Consider the following 18,901-nt stretch of genomic DNA (forward strand, 5'->3'; position numbering starts at 1 on the left):
CACTGGCCTAGAAATCAAGTCACTGATTGTTAAATTAAATATGTATGTACACGCTTTCTTTAAAAAAAAATAATTACCCATGATTATTTCTACCTTATCGAATACTCATAATATTACATGGTCCGATCGAGTAGTGCTCTTTAGGCGTCCTACAGGCCCCTCTTGACATTGCCCTACTCAGTTCAAGCAACTGTGGACCTGCAGGCTAACCCTTCAGAATTCTCTTGTTTTTTCATGTCGCTAAGTCTCTTCTCTTTTTCGGTTATCACTTTTTACTTTTGAGGTATCTTTCGACGTACTCCTGGTACCTTTTTGGCCCTTGTCATAGCGTATCTTCTACACTTGAGCTTCTGTACCCTTTTTCTCTTTGCCTTTATTTAGCGAGGATGTGTCTGCCAATGTGAATATTAGCAGACGGGGATCCAACGAGGCGCCTCCAACATGTCACGTTAAGGGGTAGCTCAGAGGGAAGAAAACTCAGGATTCCACAGGTAACTCGTCTCGACGCTTTAGCGGGGATAAATAAACGCTATACTCTTGTCCGAAGGCACTCACCGGACCGGTAAAGACGCTGTGGTGCTAGCAAAGGGAGGTAAGTAGATACGGCAACTCTTGCTGCTCGCCCACACTATTTCCTTTGCTAGGGCTAGTTACATAAAGTATCACTTTATGTAACTAGTTATGAAAAGTTCATTTCATCACTCCCTGTTTTTATGCATTTCCGTGGGCGAGATCCATCATAACATGTCGTTGTCCATACAAGGTGCTATGAAAGTGAATATTTGTGTTAAATCACTTTAAAAGATGGTTTTTACCGCTTTTTGGTCAAAATTAGAAAAAATTATGTATGCAACACGTTTCGAAAATGTTTTATTGTGTAACTCATTCAAATTGTAGGACCTCGCTGCGCTCGCCCTACAAACATTCATTCGTTACACAAAATCGATCTTTTCGTAACTGGTTACATAAATAGCTATTACACTACTGGATTCTACTCAAAAAGTTGCTGTAAAAATTTCAGATTTCCGACGAATTTTGAGAAACACCCTATATTTGACAAACGGTGACAGATGAGAGAGGTAACTCGGTCTACGACCTCGTCGTGCCAATACTTTCCACTCGTGACTATAAAAATGCTCATACCACGTTAGTAATGTAAATAACTATTTTTCCCTTTTTAGTCGCAAGAAAAACGTCTCCCTCGTAACATTACGAAATGAATTTCCTACGGAATAAGTGCTGGAATAAGCGTCAAATTATCGAATATGCAAAACCATTTGAACTATTCCAAGTCGGCAGTTAGAAATTGTGGCTGCTAAAACAACTTTCAACGTAACAAAATTACAAGACATTTATTTAATTTCCCAAACTCGAATAGCAAATTCTTACAAATTTGGTTTTTTATAATGATGTTTTTTTTAATACTTTGCAGATGTAAGTATGTATATTTTTGCATTTTACCCCCCTGTATATTGACTGTAACAAACAAAAACCATTTACATTTGAAAGAAAATTTAATTACCATTGGGTCAAATACCAATTACCATGTTCAGTAACGCTTGAAGCTTAGGGAGCGATTTTGTTAAATACGTTAATTAGTAAGTGAAATTAATGCAAATCTCCCCTTTTTGTGCTTATTTGAGGATTATTTAATTAAACGGTAAGGGAGTATAAGTATAATCAAATCTTTGTTATAATGATGAATTATACCGGACTTTAATTTTAGGACAGTAAGTATCTTTTTTTGGTACAAATATTTTTTGGATTTGATTTTCTAGAGATTAGATTCAGATTTGAAAGGATTTCAAGTTTTCCACAAAACAATAATTGGAATCAACTATATGCCGTCTAAAATAAATTATTATTTTTTTTTTTCTATAAAAACATTCAATAATGATGCATTTTTTGCCTCAAATCTTCTCGATTTACCCTTTTGTGTAGAGTTTACTTTATCATTTGTTCACCAAGTTTGCTTCTGTTTTTGAGCATCTTCGCAGTAAGTTAGTTGTACTAAATAATTTGGCATTGTTTGTTGAAAAGATGTTGAATGCAAAAGTCACTTTTTGCTCTCAAATAGTTGAAACTTCATTGTCAAAGCAAAAAGTCATACTTTTTGAACTTTATACGTTAACAAACAATAGTTATTTGTATACTTGGCCGTAAAAGTGCATTTCACGGCAGCTAAACAGTACGTGCAGTGAGTAATTCACGTCCGTTTGAACAAAAAATTCGATTAAAACAGAGTTTTTGTTAACATAATAAATAATAAAGTGTTATGTAAACTGTACAATAGTCATTAAACTAATCTAGTGGGTTAAATGTTGTCTGCCAATATCTAAAACCAACACCAACATTTAACCAAAAACAATATTGAAATAAAATTTGTAAAATACTGGCGGAACAGAATGTTTGTAATCGAATAAAAGAGCAAAACGATAATGAATTAATAGAAGATTTACCAAACAATATTTAATATACGTGTTGAAACGCGTGGCCCGAATATTGACGAAAATATTCGCAGTTGGAAGCTTTATTTAATTTCGCGGTAATTTGATTACCCCTGTGGCGCAATTTTCGACAAAAATTTTAATAAACCGGGGATTTTCGGGAATGCAAATCAGCACCAGGGATTTAGAGATTTTGTAACCAAAATAATTATTTATTAGATGAACAGCTCCGAGTTTAAACTTCTCTGATCCCGGCTTAACGATATTAGTAAATAAATGGTTTAATTACAAAGTTCAATGACTTTGGAAGCAGCATTTGAACTAATGATCACATTACCTAGAAAAAGTAAGGATATCAAAGTCTGGAACTTGTCCCATCTTATTAATGACCCGAGATCTCCTGTAAATGAGGCTAAATGCTCTAAGCCAAGATGAACAAATTTGGCAAAGATGGTAATTACCTTCTAAGGGTTAGGACGATGCCACATTAAAGTAATTTGTGTTGGTACTAATTAGGTGCTATTTAGTTTTCTAGATGATTCCTAGGTTGACGTCTGATAATAGTCATAAATTATATGTATAAGGGAACAAGTCTTTTCCTTTAGTCTATTTGTAGGCCTTATTACTTCTATGAACGCTGAATTTGGCTCGTTTGAGTCAATAAGTCAATAAGGGATGTGCCCAATCCCTTCTTAATTCATGTTAATCGTTACAAAACCAATAACTGACAACTCAAAGTGCTAACTAATTGCAATGAATTCTGAATTGGGTTCGTTTGTATCTAATCTCTGCCCAATTGATATCAATCGAATAAAAACCAATAAATAACAACATCGACGATGTTCTTCTTCTCCTCATTGCGCCGTCAACAACGATTGTATCGTCGGCATATTTTATATTGCTAATTGTTTTGCAGTTTGATTTTGATTCCAGCGCTAGTATTTTCAAGACATTCCGCGAAAATATTTTCCGAGTATAGATTGAAGAGCAGCGGGATAATATTCATCATTGTCGCACTCCTTTTCTTATCTGGCTGTTTCGTCCGACATTCTGTTCTCTACCCTTACTTGAGCTGTCTGATGCCAGTAGAGTTCTGTGATGATTCGTACATCACCTTTGTCTTCGTCTGTTTTTCTGAGTAGAGTACGATGCAGGCGTATATTTCTACGTTGCGTAAAGTACGTTGTTGAGTACGTGTGTATGAGCTGCTTGCATATCTTGAATATACGGATGTGTATAACTCTCAGGAACGTTTTTAGTATATGAGACCTCAAACTTATCAAGCGGTAGTCATCACATTAGGACGCGTTCATTTTTTTGGATAAAGTGACAAAAGTTGACCTTAGCCATTTCAAGGGTAATTTTCCAGTTCTATAAATAGCGTTGAAAAGGTCTGTGTCAAGCTCTCAACGTGTATCTCATCAAGCCCGACAGATTTTCCCTAGTTCTGTATTAGGATGGCATGTTTCACCTCTCTCTCCTTTAGTGATGTGTCGTAAGGCTAGATACTTCTCCAGCCTTACGAGTATTTATTTTTGTTGTTCCCTCCTCTAGGTCTTCGAGGTTTTTTAGTTTTAAATTTAAGTTTTATTTTATTTTATAAATAGTTTTAGACCAGGAGCGAAACTAAATAAAGGTTCGGATAAATGGTTGAAAACAAAATAGTATACAAACCACGGTGGAAAGTTTAATTTCTGTCTCGAAATAAAGTTTACCTCGACTTCGTGTCGGCGTACTGCTCGTACCTAATTTTTCGACAGAACATTCCGCACCGGATACAGTAAAGTTACTTTTCGAACCTTGTTTTGTTTTAGTAATTTTACTATACTTGTCCGTTTACTCAGAAAAATGTTGTATCTAACACATGCGGAAACGTTTATTGCTTTGTACACAAATACGAACGACAAAGTTCAAAGTTTACACAAAAAAAATGTCTTTCGAAAAATTTCACCAAAAAAACTAACGGAAATCCATCAGCGCTAACAATCCTCAAATAAATTAGGTACATTTTCTTTTGTGTAAAGTGTCCATTGAGGCACGCAACAAGGACTATTCAAATAAATTAGTTGATGGACTACAATTTTGGTCGACGTAAGTAAATGTCACTTGGGGTTCTTACCAACAAAAAAAAGCTGTGAATAATTTATGAAATGTGTATGTAAGAAAACTTTTGTTTTCAATCTAGATAAGTACAGACCGTAATAATATTTGTTTCGTAATATAAGAGAATACAGTGTGATTGATGTTCGATGATTTGTTATGTTTATGGACAACCAGACCTAATGTTTTGCAAAGTTGGTTACTTAGATTACATATTTATAGATATATGTTTCTTGTTAGAAGCTGAACTGTCTGCAACGGCGCTTGTCAGACTTGCATAGTTATTCTGTTATTATCAACCACACGGCCTAAAAAATATCTTTGTGCAAATTTCGGGATTGTGGTTAAAATTATGATGATATAATGTAGAATATGGTACATTATTATAAGTTATTTAATTTGTAATAAAATTTATTTTTACAATAATTGTAAAATTATTAAAGTGAGTATAACTGAAATTTGACATTGTACACAGTTCATATAAGGGTTGTAGGGAAGTTTAAATATGTACTAAAGTGTACCATGGAGATTCATGCGAATTAAGTTTGTCCTGTCGTAGTATCCAAAGGTAGATAGTCCTTCACAAAGCTAATTTGCAACTTTCTCTGATAGTACACTGTTAAAGATATTTAAATCTCTCTACAACCATTTTTTATTGAATTTAATATAAAGAGTAGATTTTATCTTGTACGACGTTAATCCACATGAATCTGAAATGGTACATTTTAGTACATATTTAGACCTCTCTGCAAACTTTATATAAACTGTGTACAACGTCAGATTTCAGTTTTTTTTTATTTTATAAAAAGAGTTTATTTTACTCTATTACCAATGAAATAACTTTTACTAGGGTTTGGTATTCTTTATACTTAGAGTACGGATTTCTAGAAATGTTGCTTTTTGTAAATAATAAAAGCAAACAACCTTTGACATCTAATGTGAACGATTTCTTCGTTTTGTGCTTATTTTAGTTTTTTGTGCTTATTTACTGCTATTTTTGTATGGTTTAACTAGTTTTTTACAAAACAAGCTTTTCAAGTTTTTAAAAATAAACTAAACTAATAACTGCTTTGACAAAAAATTGCTATATTGAGATATTGAAGGCTTCTGAACGACAAAAACATGTTTCAAAGTATATAAGTATCAATTTACAAATTTATACTGACCCAAAACTTTTCAAATACTCCTGAAGTAGTCTAAAAAAATGTAAAAACATTCCACAACACTATAAACCCTCTAAAATGCCTTGCAAAGCTTACAAAGCAGTCTAAAAGCTTTCAAACGCTTTTCAATTTATCTAGAAACTCTGAAAAGCTTCCGTATGCTTCTAAAGCAGTTTAACAGCTTCCAAAAGTTTCTAAAACCGTCTTGTGACCGTCTTGTAGGTTTCAAATGTCTTAAAGACAGTCCAGAACCTTCAAGGCTCTTTAAACTGCCCAAACACCTTCCAAATGCTCCTAAAGTAGTCTAAAAAGATTTCAAAACACTACAGAAACTCCAAAATGCTTCTAAAGCAGTCGGAAATCTTTCAAAACCGTCTAGAAGCTTCCAAAAGCTTTTAAAACACGCTAAAGGCTTGCAAATAATTTTCAACTAGTCTAGAAGCTCTCAAAAAAATTCAGGGCAGTCTAAAAGCTTCCGTATGCTTCTAAAGCAGTTTCAAAGCTTTCAAAAGTTCAAATTCACATGTCTTAAAAGCAGTTCAGAATCTTCAATGCTCCTAAAGTAGTCTGAAAGGATTTCAAAATACTACACAAACTCCAAAATGTTTCTCAAGCCGTCTAAAGTCTTTCAAAATAGTCTAGAAGCTACCAAAAGCATTTAGAACAGTCTAGAAGATTCCAAATAATTTTAAACTAGTCTAGAAGCTCTTAAAAAATTTCAAGGCAGTCTAAAAGCTTCCGTATGCTTCTAGAGCAGTTTAAAAGCTTCCAAAAGTTCAAATTCACATGTCTTAAAAGTAGTCCAGAACCTACAATGCTCCTAAACTTTTGAAACTTTTCAAAACAGTCTAAAATCTTCCGTATGTTTCTAGTAAGTAAGTTGAACTTAAGAAAATGTTGCATCTCTGAAAGAGTTTACAGATTTTTATGCTTTTTTGAAGAAAATAATTTTTCTTTTTAAGCGTTTTTTTTTCACGATTTTATTGCTTTTTAATCTGGACTTACTGATGGTCATTCTAGGTCCTAAGTGGTAAAAATGACTTTTGCTATATTGAGATATTGAAGGCTTCTGAGAGACAAAAACATACCAATTATCTGTTGCAAAATGGGTATCATTTTACAAATTTAAACTCACCAAAGAATTTCTAAATGCTCCTAAGTAGTCTAAAAAATGTAAAAACATTCCAAAACAATATACAAGCTCTAAAATGCCTTTCAAAAGCTTACAAAACAGTCTAGAAGCTTCCAAAAGCTTTTAGATCAATTTAATTAAAAGCAGTCCTGAACCTTCAAGGCTCTTTAAACTGTTCCAAATCCTCCTCAAGTAGTCCAAAAAGGTTTTGAAACACTACAGAAACTCCAAAATGCTTCTAAAGCAGTCGAAAGCCTTCTAAAAGGTTTTAGAACACTCTAGAAGCTCTAAAATATTATTTCAAGACAATGGTTTAAAGGTTTCTTTATGCTTGCGGAAGTCTTTTAAAACTGGAATACTTTAGCGTTTTTAATGATGTGGCTGATACCTTCCCTATTTTTCCCAACATGGTGGTTATTTTATTTCGTCAGCGATATTATTAATTTTACGAAGCAGTTCAGCTCTCTGATATGTGATTTCTCTACATACACTAAACTCATCATTTGCTTAATATACTAGAGATAATTATTATTATAGCATTGTACTTTGGCACAATAACACTATTAAATTTAAAAAAAAATCATATCTTGGTAAAGAAGCATTTGCGGGCCCATGTTTATAAAACATTTTTTACTCAAGTTTATCTAAAGAACTCAAAGTGAAATTTTGTACCTTACCTCGCGGGACACCCTGTATACTAATTAGTAGGAACTAGCTTTTGGCATTTAGACTAAATTTTTTGTTGTTTATGTACTAATGCTAAAAATATTTTTTACTGATTATCCGCATACACTTACTCATCTAATAATTCACTATAATTAATAAATGAGATTACGTATTAGTAAGTATCGCTAATAATTATTAAATATCGCAGATATGACTGTAAAATAGTGACTAATTTCTGGCAGCCAAATCAGTTCTGCAATAAATCTGTTAATAATTATTTGGAACATTTTGAAAATATCGGATATTTAATCAGGATAACATATTTAGTTAGTCAAATGAGCACAAGGAGTAATAAGTAATTTATAATGAATGTTTGTTGGAATAAAATGCTCAGTTTATAAAGCTCTTTCTAATATATTAGCAGACTAATTTTACACTACCATTTTACATTGTTTAATATTGGAATAACGTTGATCAGTGCTCCATAATTAGTACGTCGATGATAGTTATTGGCTTATTGCAATATTCAACTCATTTCAACAGTATATAGTTTCATAAACTATTCAGCAGTAAATTCTAATAATAGCTTGATTTATCCCAGATTTATTGCATTCAAAAATACCAGTTCCAATTCCACTCTACCTTCAAATTTTGCGATTAAATTAAACCTTGATTTGGAGGATAGAGTTATTTACTATATACTAATTTGTTGTGAAATAAATACTTTGCAGATTTATTCATTGTTTGAATTAAAATAGAGATTAACGTTACACTCTAAAATTCTCAATTAAGGTAGAGAAAGACTGTCATTTACCTTATGGTCTTAACTAAGCAGCCGCCTGAAAACTTTGCCAGGTGGCTTTATAATATTAATTGAAATTTCCATAAATGAAAAATTGCGATCCTCCAATTTAATACATTGGAATTGGAAATTACGTTTTTTTAATTTTTGCAGTATTAAAATACGATATTTTGTTTCAGGTTTACTTAGTTGGTCATATTCCTCCAGGCTCTGACGAAAGACATAAAGGCCAATCATCACCAGTTCATGCAATGTATAAGGATCATCACAACCGAAAATTTTTGAACATTGTCCGAAAATACCATTCTATAATAGTTGGACAGTTTTTCGGCCATTTACATTCAGATACTTTCCGTTTGATGTACAGTGAAAATGGTAAGCTCTAAACAAGTTTTAATTTAATCATTTACAATATATTTTCATACTTACCAAAGGAGATATTCCATTAAAGCGCAATTTTCCATTTGCTTACCCGCCAAGCACCCATCAAGCATAATCCAAACTCTATAATTAACAGCCTGCCAAAACGAGTTTCAACAAAGTGGTTCGGAGAGCTTAAATTTGCAAGCATTTAAACGAATGGCAAACACTCATAAAATAAAACTCCGGTTGATGTTCTATTCATAAATAAAAGTCGGATAAAACTCGACGATTTTTCGTTACATCAGGCCGAAAGTGCCAGTCTCATCAAAAAGGACTTTTAAACTAATGTAAAAGAGCAGGACCGTAGTATTTCTGTATTTTTTACAAGATTACATTTATTTTATCAAATCCGTTTGTAGTTTGAACGCAACATAAAAGCGATGAGGGCTCTGAGTTGTTCAAAAAATTTAAGATGTAAATGTAATTAACAAATTACATTAACCACTTAGGGTCGGTAATTTTACCTCCCGATAAAATTATTCTTAGGTTAATTTCTATAGAAATTACGGAATTGCCTAATAGTAGCGTCTGATTTCACGGATTCTATACAAATTAACTTTGGAATAAAATTATTCTAAAGTAAAGTACTAGTCCTTCTAATTTTTCTGTTATTAAGTAAAAGAAGTGTTACTGACCTGATTGCCGACAAACGATAATCAACGGATCGGCAAATAATTTTGGATAAACACGTTAGGGAGAGATGCCCGAAACGATAAACAAGGGTTTCGATGCTTGCCGAGATATTCGGCTCATACATTTTTATTTCTGGTGCCTGAAGCTAATGAAATAGGAAGCAAAATTACGGATAAGGTGTTTAACATATTTATTGGAGCGGGGAATTGAGATTTGTCTTCGAGTTTAATCGGATCCATTGTTTACATTTTATTTCGTGACTCTATTTCGATTGGATTATGTTACCAATTTATTAGGGCTGCATTTTGTTTTAAGTAAAGTTATCACAAGCAGTTTGTTTAATTTTGTTTTACTATTCACACAATAGAAATTGTTTATGATGAGTTATGTTATTGTACCGTCGTACTCCTTAATAACACACTTCTTGCACAACACTGTATATTGTTTACAAACAATAAACTGACACTGACTTTTAACCTCGCTAACTGTCAACTTCGACTTCACTACAACCATCAACTCAACAACTAACTAACCAGGCCTGGTTCAGCTGCTTATATAGGCTTCCATGGTTTCTAGAAAATTCCCAAATATTCATGAAATTGACTTTCTCTCTCACACTCATTAAGCTATAACATAAATCTCTCTCTATATAAGCAACGGAGCCAGGATTTTCTAGAACACAGACAAAAGAATGTAGAACGTAAACAAAGCAACGTAACATACAGGGGTAACAACAAATTACTAAAGAAATCCTAACTAATAATCAAAAGTTCGCTTTGCAACATTATAAATTTATATACCAGTGCGTTCGAGACAAACGGAATATGGGAATAAGATCTCCAAACTCTAAACAAATTGAACATCGGTGGAATTTTTTTCAATTATTATCTATGAATTTAGGCTCATAGTTTCAAGCATAACATCTGTTAAACCATTCGATTAGCCGCTTATCTGATGTCTGTGATCTCGTGTCTGTTAGGTTGGGAGTCATTGTCTTCTACACAAATTTGACTATAACGTAATAGGTTTTTTCTAAAATCACTAAGAAGCGTCAGAAAATAAAATAAAAGACTCAAGGTAAGGAAGATATAAAAATGATATATTTGTATGGAACACCATATATGTTGTCTGATAAATTATTTTTCTTTATGTGCCTTGCCCGGTCCTCCGGACATTGGCGATTACTGTGGAGAATGCTTCTTTATCTTTTACTAATGCATTTACATGATTTTAAGGTCATTCTTATGACTTATGTGCATACTTTAGGACAGTTCGAGGTAAGTGTTGGGTCTGTCCATGTTTCCTGCGCTCTTCTACAGAAAATTACATATACTTCGTAGCCCTGATGAATATACAGGGTGTCCGGAAAATACGTGTACAACGTTTGACGACAGACTCCTGACGTCAAAATATGTCGATCTAAGCCGACTTAGTTATATCCAAAATTGTCTCGTTTAGCCGGTAGAGGGCGTCAAAAATTTGTAAAAATATTGGGTACAATTTCATTTCTTAAAGAGTATTGATAAGTGTATTCAGCAAGATGGCGGTCATTTTACACATTTGCTTAAGTAATGTTTTTGGTTTACTTAGTTTCTTACAATAAATAATTTCAACTTTATTATACCTACTTTGATGTATGCAGGTAATTGTTAATTTTTTTTTTCTGGCGAAACAGCTCATCCACCGGGAAATATTAAAGAGGTAAAATAGCTTCAAAATACTTCCGGTCACTCGACAAAAATATCTGGGTTGTCATAACGCCGTTCATATAAAAAATGAGGAGAAATGTTGACGTATTATATCACTTTTATAACACTTCCACTTATTTACAGCCGGTGACTATACTACTAGAAAACGTCATTTTATAGTATTAGTCTACATACTAAAATTCATTAAAATCCATTAGCAGGTTTTCACGTAATTTAGTAAAAAACCAATATTTTTACAAATTTTTGACGCCCTCTACCGGCTAAACGAGACAATTTTGGATATAACTAAGTCGGCTTAGATCGACATATTTTGACGTCAGGAGTCTGTCGTCAAACGTTGTACACGTATTTTCCGGACACCCTGTATATGCTTAATATATCGAAACGTTGGCTATAAACTCCGCCAAATAACCATTAGACATTGAGATTATTGTTACCGGATAGATATGTCATTCATTTAAACGTCGTTCCTGCTACTTTGTACTTTAATCTCGATTTCAGGATCTAAGCTTTCCATAAATGTACTGCTTACGTTCTTAAACCGGCTTTCCCACTCAAACAACGAATTGTTGACGCTCAGCCGAGCATTCTCATGTCTCTCTAGGCTGAATGCCATGAATTTAATTATGCTGAGGTTCATGTTCAGCCCTTACTACATTACAGCTGCACTCAATTTATTTAACTATTGGAGATCCTCCATCCTATCACAGAAAATCAAGGTATCATCTGCGTATCTAATTGTGTTCAGGAGGAGGCCGTTGACATTCATTCATTCCCTATCCCATGTCTTTTAAAGCTCCTTTAAATATTTTATCTGAGTATAGGTTAAATAACAACTCTCCTCTTCGGATTTCCACGACAGGCGTACTTGGCAATCCCGTTGTAACTTCGGAACTCTGACCCCAGTAGAGATTCTCAATTATTCTAATATCCCTGCTGTCCAGTTGAGTCTGGTATAGCATTTTCACCAGCTTTGACTGATGTACTCTGTCGAAGGCCTTTCCATAATTGATGAAGCAGGCGAATACATCTCTTCGTAGAACTCTACACTTTTGGAAGTAGGGCATTAATTTCATCAAGAGCCTCTCGTATTCCGATCACATTTCTAAATCTCAGCTTAGCGTCGCGTCGTCCAGGGGGCCTATTCTTGAAAGCAGGGAACGTAATTCTCAAGAGAAGTGTTGATAGAATGTGACAGAACAAGCTGACAATGGCGGGTTCCTGTCAGTCTTTCCCTTGATGATTCCCTTCCCTCGTTTCAAGAATAAGCACCCATATCAAACTCGCACTTCCCTCGCATCCTGGCATGTATGATACCTAGAAAAGTTTTCAACATATGCCTCTTTCGGTTAATCAGTTGATCATATGCGCAAGATTTAGGATGCGTCTTTTTCGAAACGGTCACAAATGTTGAAGTTATCGCCGTCAATAAGAAGTTTCAGGTTCTATTGGAATTTCATCAGGTCCAGGTGATTTTTTGTTTTGAGCCGAAGAAATAGCGCGAACTATCTCTGCCAGTAGTATAAATAGGGGTCCCTCCACAAGTAGGGGTGGTCTTTCGTCACTAAATAGATTTTCTATGTATTGCTCCCAGGTGTTTTTTGTTACTTTTTCTTTACTAAAAATGGGCTGGTTAGATTCGTCGTAGAGAGTCGGAGTCTGTTGTTTCTTGTATGTTGCAGCTACCTTTTTAACCTTTTTCATTCACCTTCATTTGGGTTATGTTCTGCCTAATTTCTAGTTCTTCCATTTCTCTGCATTTCTCTCTCATCCACTTTTCTTTGGTTTTTTAAAATTCAATTTTTATTTACTGTTCTTAGAAAGTCTTCGTTTCCTTCTCAAGGTTAATATGTCGTCAGTCATCCATTTTCTTTTCTTGACTCTTTTTGATGGTCGAAGGTTCCTAGATCATACTCCTACTAATACAGAAGTGGCTGCACTTCTGTATTACTTTTGACTGTCACTTTAGCCAGTTCACTGTTCTTGTCGCACAGTTTGGTTTGTCTGTGAATTTTATAATTTTGCAGTGTTTAGTGCCGTTTTTTTAGTTTGCGTTTAATGACTTTGAGTTTTAGCTTTAGTACGCCACTAATGCAATATTATAATAATAAAAAACGATATAAAAAACGAGAAACGAAGTTATCAGCACAGGTCGGTCCCGATGTTGAAAAGCAATAATGGAGACATAATAATCAACGAACATTAACACTTGAAAACATAAAAAATCTCCTTTGAAAAACTGTTCAATATAGAACCCAATGAAGAACACACTGAAAATACATAACACACAGCAGATCTCCTTGTAGAAGGACCATCTATAGAAGAATTTCGAAAGGTATTAAAAACTTAAAGGAGACGGATATCATACCATCAGAACTATTAAAGTACGGAGGTCATTATACAGACAATTACACCAACTTATTATCATTTTCATACCATATTATGATATGGTAAGAAAAGACCATTCCTACAAAATGGCAAGGAAGCATCATAATACCAATCCACAAAAAAGGTGACGGTGAAGTCAAAATGCTCATACTACAGGAGAATCTCACTCATCAATATACCCTACAGCTATACCATACTCAGAGAACGTCCTAGGGGAATATTAGGCGAATTTCAGAAAATTTAGATCCACTATTAAAAATTTAGATATAAGTTTTTACACAGGCAATCACTAGAGAAAGGATGGTGATGGGTTTGATGGTCGATAATACAGGAACACTTATTTAACAACATAACTAAAATACAACTGACAACATAACTTAATACAATTACAACAAAATACATTAACAACATAACTAAAATACAACTGACTTTTCACTTGACAACTAGCCACCCTTTTACCTCCCTGATACCCTTAGTCGACCTGGACCCAACATTCGGGAGTTCAACCGTATTCTCCATAATCTATTCATGGATTTTCGGAAAGCTTACGACAGCATTGAAAGATCTCAGGTCTGGAATGCAATGGCCGAATTTGCAAGTGGTTGAATAATCAAGTTAATTTTGAAAGTATTTTGAAACTTTAACGCTCTGTATCTCTGAAACCAGAGACAGTTTATTAACACATGTTTCTTGGTCATATTTTAGCATTTCTGATCACTATACAGGGTGATTCCAAAGTTGGGGCTTTCCTTTCACCTATGAATAGGGCTTCAAAAAATAAGTTTTTTTTTCCTTGAACGCTTTTTCGAAATATGAACAATAACGAAGATACAGGATGTCAAATTTTTACTGAAAAAAAAACAAAATAAAAAATAATTTAAATTTTATTTTAACTAACTACAGGTTATTCCTTATCAACAGACATAAACAAAAACAAAAGATTTCAGCAGCATTTGAACTAAGTTTTAATAATTTGACATTTTAAATTAAAACAGCATTTAATTTTAGGCACGCATTAAGACGGTTTTTATTTTTTTTACTGGGAAACGGTGCGTCGTAGCAAAAAATAATAAAAGGGGTTTTATTTTTAGAATTGTACAAGGAATTCAATAATAAATTTTATGTTGAAAAAAAAACCAGTAGGGTAATATTTATTTTTGTTTTAAAAAAATTGTACGTTACATACGTTGTAGTGGTTTGGCCAAAATCATGAAATTTTTCAATAAAACTTTGACACCCTATATCTTCGTTATTGTTCATATTTCGAAAAAGCGTCAAAGGAAAAAAAACCTTATTTTTTGAAGCCCTATTCGCAGGTGAAAGGAAAGCACCAACTTTGGAATCACCCTGTATAATTTTTGGTCAACATAAACGAGACTTCCTGTATATCACTGACGTGAAATATTGTGGTTATTTTTTACTTTGGTAAAAATTTAGGTAATAGCGTTATTATTGAGGCGTATCAAAGGACAAAAATTGTTTTCATTATGTGAACCAGGTTTCACGCTCAGAAATCATCAGACATGCTAAAGATGTGCTTTTAACCTTATTGCTTGCTAATATGTACTCTCTTTTAGTACAGAATGGATTATTTTTTGTAGCAATTTATTAGAGCTGTAATATTGTAACTAAGTATATAATTTATATCAGAGTAAAGAAATTCTTACAAATTAAGTCTTCAACTACCTTTTTACGTTATTTTGGTTCTACTAGGGGTCGTTCTGGCATATCAATCCATCGTGTGGACGAGCACTTGATGGAAAATATGCAATTTTTAAGTTAAAAACAACACGTTTTTTAGAATTTCATTTATTGCTCGGTGCTTATGATTTACATTACTTATTTAAAACGAAGTAAATCAATAAAGAAGGATGCATTAACATGCTTCTAACAGACGACTTCAAAAATTTATATTTAATAGAGCAAACCCCCCCTGTTTTAATCTAGTAAATATTTGGCGTTTATGTGGATTTCAATACAATAAACCCAGTAATCCATTAGTAATTAAAACCAAACACCAAATATACAATCATCTAATTATTGAACGACTCTATATCTAATTATTTGCATATTTGTTGTCCTCTGTTGAAACTCAATTTGGCTATTAATTATTGCATTGCTATTTTGTAATTATAAGATTTATGTCGATACCAGTACCCATGAAGGTTTTGAAATTCGATTAACTATTCGATTAAATATTTTCAAATACCGGAGATAACCTAAAAATTCTGAATGCATGTTTGAAAATGATTTAGCTGTGAAAATTATAATTCACATACAAGCGACTAACGACTAAAATTAATATCCGGATATCCAAGTACGATAAAAAATCGTATTATGAGTTAAACGTCAACGCTGCATGGCGCAAAGCAATCATAAAACGTGGATAGATTCACAAATCTCATTAAGCTTGGAATAAATTTCAATATTCCTAATATACGCTCGTTTAATAAGAAGTAGAAATTCGTGAATTATCAGTCAATTGAGTTTTCAATTACTCGCAAATATTAGCAAATAAACTTGAAGAAGTTTTGTGAAATCAGTATTCCTCTTGGTTAAACCAGACGATTACTGCATTACAAGTCCCTTTTCGCCCATTACTTGACGTTCCCCCACAATTTCTCTCTTGCTTATAACTTTAAACGGTACAATATACCCTTAACTGAATCCAGCGGCTTAACTAAGTTATATTCTGTTTCAATCTGGGTTGCTGTAATCAATTTGATTAAAACGCTGCATACTTGGAATAACAGTTACCTTCCTTTCAAATGACGGTTCTTAATTAGGATTTTATCTTAAGATTTCCTTATTTATTTGTTTTCAGCTAATTGATGCAGATGTTTTAGAAGCTTTGTGTTATCCATTGTTTTGCGAAATGAATGATTTTAAATATTAATATTATTGGAAGTTTTGTTTGAAAATTTAATTCTAAGAAATTAGCGAAATTTGTATATTTTGTGCACTGTGTTTCAAGATCTGCCTATTCATGGATTAGATTTTTTAAGTCTTGAAGTCATCAAAAGGTAGATTTTTTGAACCTTATGTGATTGACTGAAATTTGGAGCCTGCATATTGTGGCAATAGATATTTCCAGAATTTTTTAAATACTCTGTATTACTAAAATAAATTTGCGTACGTCTATATTTCTACGGAGCCGAATGGAAAAATAATTATTGTGGGAATGGTAAGTAGATTCAAAATAAAATCGAAACACCACTAAATCCAACACTCTGTAATATTCCTTTATTAAATTTCGTCCTATAACTAGTGAATTATTCAACGCTTAGCAACGATTTAATAGTATATTACGTAACTAGTGCTGTAAGAAGCATTTTACGTACGATATGAAAAAAGTTACGTACGAAGCCCCGTAGCGGCGAGTGCGTAAAATGCCTTAGAGCACGTGTGACCTACGACCAAATGGAAAGTCCTGTTTTCGCAATTCATATAATTCAGAGTAACTTTTCATTAAAAAAGTATATTTTCAACGTATTGACATCATATTTGTACTAATCATAGGTATTATGCCACTAAAGAAAAAAATAATAACGTAATAAAAAAAATAGCCGATCAGTGGAAAAGTGGAAATTAGTAAATATAAACATTTTTTAACATGATGCAGCGTAGAAAATCAAGCTTTTATCATTATTGGCGTTTCAAGTTAAGATCGCAACACGTTCCTAACCTAACAGCATAAATAATATGACACTGTCACTTCAAATGTATGAAACCAGTGCTAAATTCCTAACCAAACCAAAAATGTAAACAAACGGAGAAATGACAGCTGGAATGCCCAAAACTGTTTTCATAACTGATCACCAGAGGGATAATCTCTTATCTTGAAACGCCAATAGGCTATTGGGCGGAGGAAATCTAAGAAAAAAATCTAAGGCTAGCGCTCTAAGGATAGAAGCTGGGAAGACTGGAGGTGGTCCTTTAAATGCCCATCCTCTTAGTAACACAGAGAAAAAGTTAATGAGCCACTTACTAAGCAAATCTATAACGGGGGCTGTAATAAAGAGCTAGGCATTGTAAGTGCCTAAGAAAAAATAAGTATTTTATATGTTTTAACCTGATCTGATGATTCCAGTACAACATGCAAGTGATTTAGATGTACAACATACAACAGTTGCTTTAAATCAACAAGAGTCTCAACAATGGACAGAATCTGCAATAATTGACTGGCCATCAAAAGGATCCACTCCCTTTGTTACTTTTCACAACGGAAAGCAAAGCTGATAAAGGACAGCAAATTGAAAAAGGGTAAAAACGATTGTCAGAATTTCCAAACTTGTTAAAATGGCAAAAATGCACAGTGAAATGTAGAAAAATTACCAAATATTGAAAAATATACTGGTGCACTTGCCAGTTCTGCAAGCGAGATATGCAAAGATTTTAAGATTTATGTTAATCAAATTATACAAAATCCTCCTGATGAATGATTAGAAGTTCTTAGTGTTGAACTATATGTTATAAAAAAAGAAGTAGTAGTCCATATCCTTTCAGTGGAGTTGTACAAGTACAAAAGAAAGGGAATGACACGCAGTCGTAATAAAATAAAAGTATTGTGGAGACGACTGCGTGTCATTCCCTTCCTTTTGTATATGTTATAAATTTTGCTGTATACTGTGAAAATGTTTATTTGTTCTGCCTCGGTTAAGAATTTTTTTTTTTTTGTTTGACTTACTATTAGAACTACTAAAAAGAATGTTAAATATTCAAACACCTAATCATATGAACAACCTATTTTATTTATAAAACATTTCAATTAAAGTACTGTTGAATTAGTTGCTGTCGTTTCTGTTGACCCTGCCTTAATACATCTGCTCTAATAAAATCATTATGCCCCTGTTCATCAATTTCTTCTGCAGGTACCACTTCATCTTCCATTTCAGCATTTCCGAATATATTGTGTAGTACACATACTGAATTTATTATTTGTCCCGCTTTGTATGGCTGATACTTTAGCATCCTTTCTTTTAAAATGCATCGGAAACGCATCTTCAAAACTCCTACAAAAGAGAAAATATGGTAAGGTAACTGACAAGGGTTTATGTAATGATTCTTACCTATACACCTTTCCACACAGGGTAGGGTAGTATTTAATGTCTGTGTATAACGTGGTGCGCCTCTTATTGGTGTCATTAGCCTTGGTTCTTGTAGATACAAACTATCACCTAATAACCATGTGTTTGGGTCTCCTGCATCAAAGCTCTGCTCCATGTGGAACCTCACAGCGCAATTCCTCCACATAAAGGCATTATGTGTAGAACCTCGAAATTTGCAAACACATTTAAAATTAAACATCCGAGTCGCATATTATTTGGACATTTGCGGTTAAAATATAAATGTTCATCTTCTTTGGGCTGGTATATTGCTATATGAGTCCTATCAATACATCCTATAATTAAGGCTCTCATAAAATCAAGTTTCTTCCT

The 18,901-nt window shown here is 33.4% G+C and overlaps 1 protein-coding gene across 2 annotated transcripts in view; it reads left to right on the plus strand.

Moving 5' to 3' along the window:
* The window catches only part of LOC145740131 (acid sphingomyelinase-like phosphodiesterase 3b), a 363,835-nt gene that overhangs the window by 323,609 nt on the left and 21,325 nt on the right, over positions 1-18,901 (plus strand). For both annotated transcript variants that reach the window (XM_081995501.1, XM_081995502.1), the window contains exon 6: positions 8,490-8,685. In XM_081995501.1, the coding sequence (XP_081851627.1) occupies positions 8,490-8,685 (196 nt within the window). The remainder of the gene's footprint in view (positions 1-8,489; positions 8,686-18,901) is intronic.

The sequence above is a fragment of the Ips typographus genome, linkage group LG1 (assembly GCF_016097725.1).
Source record: "Ips typographus isolate SLU linkage group LG1, UJ_Ityp_2.0, whole genome shotgun sequence".
Lineage (NCBI taxonomy): Eukaryota > Metazoa > Arthropoda > Insecta > Coleoptera > Curculionidae > Ips > Ips typographus.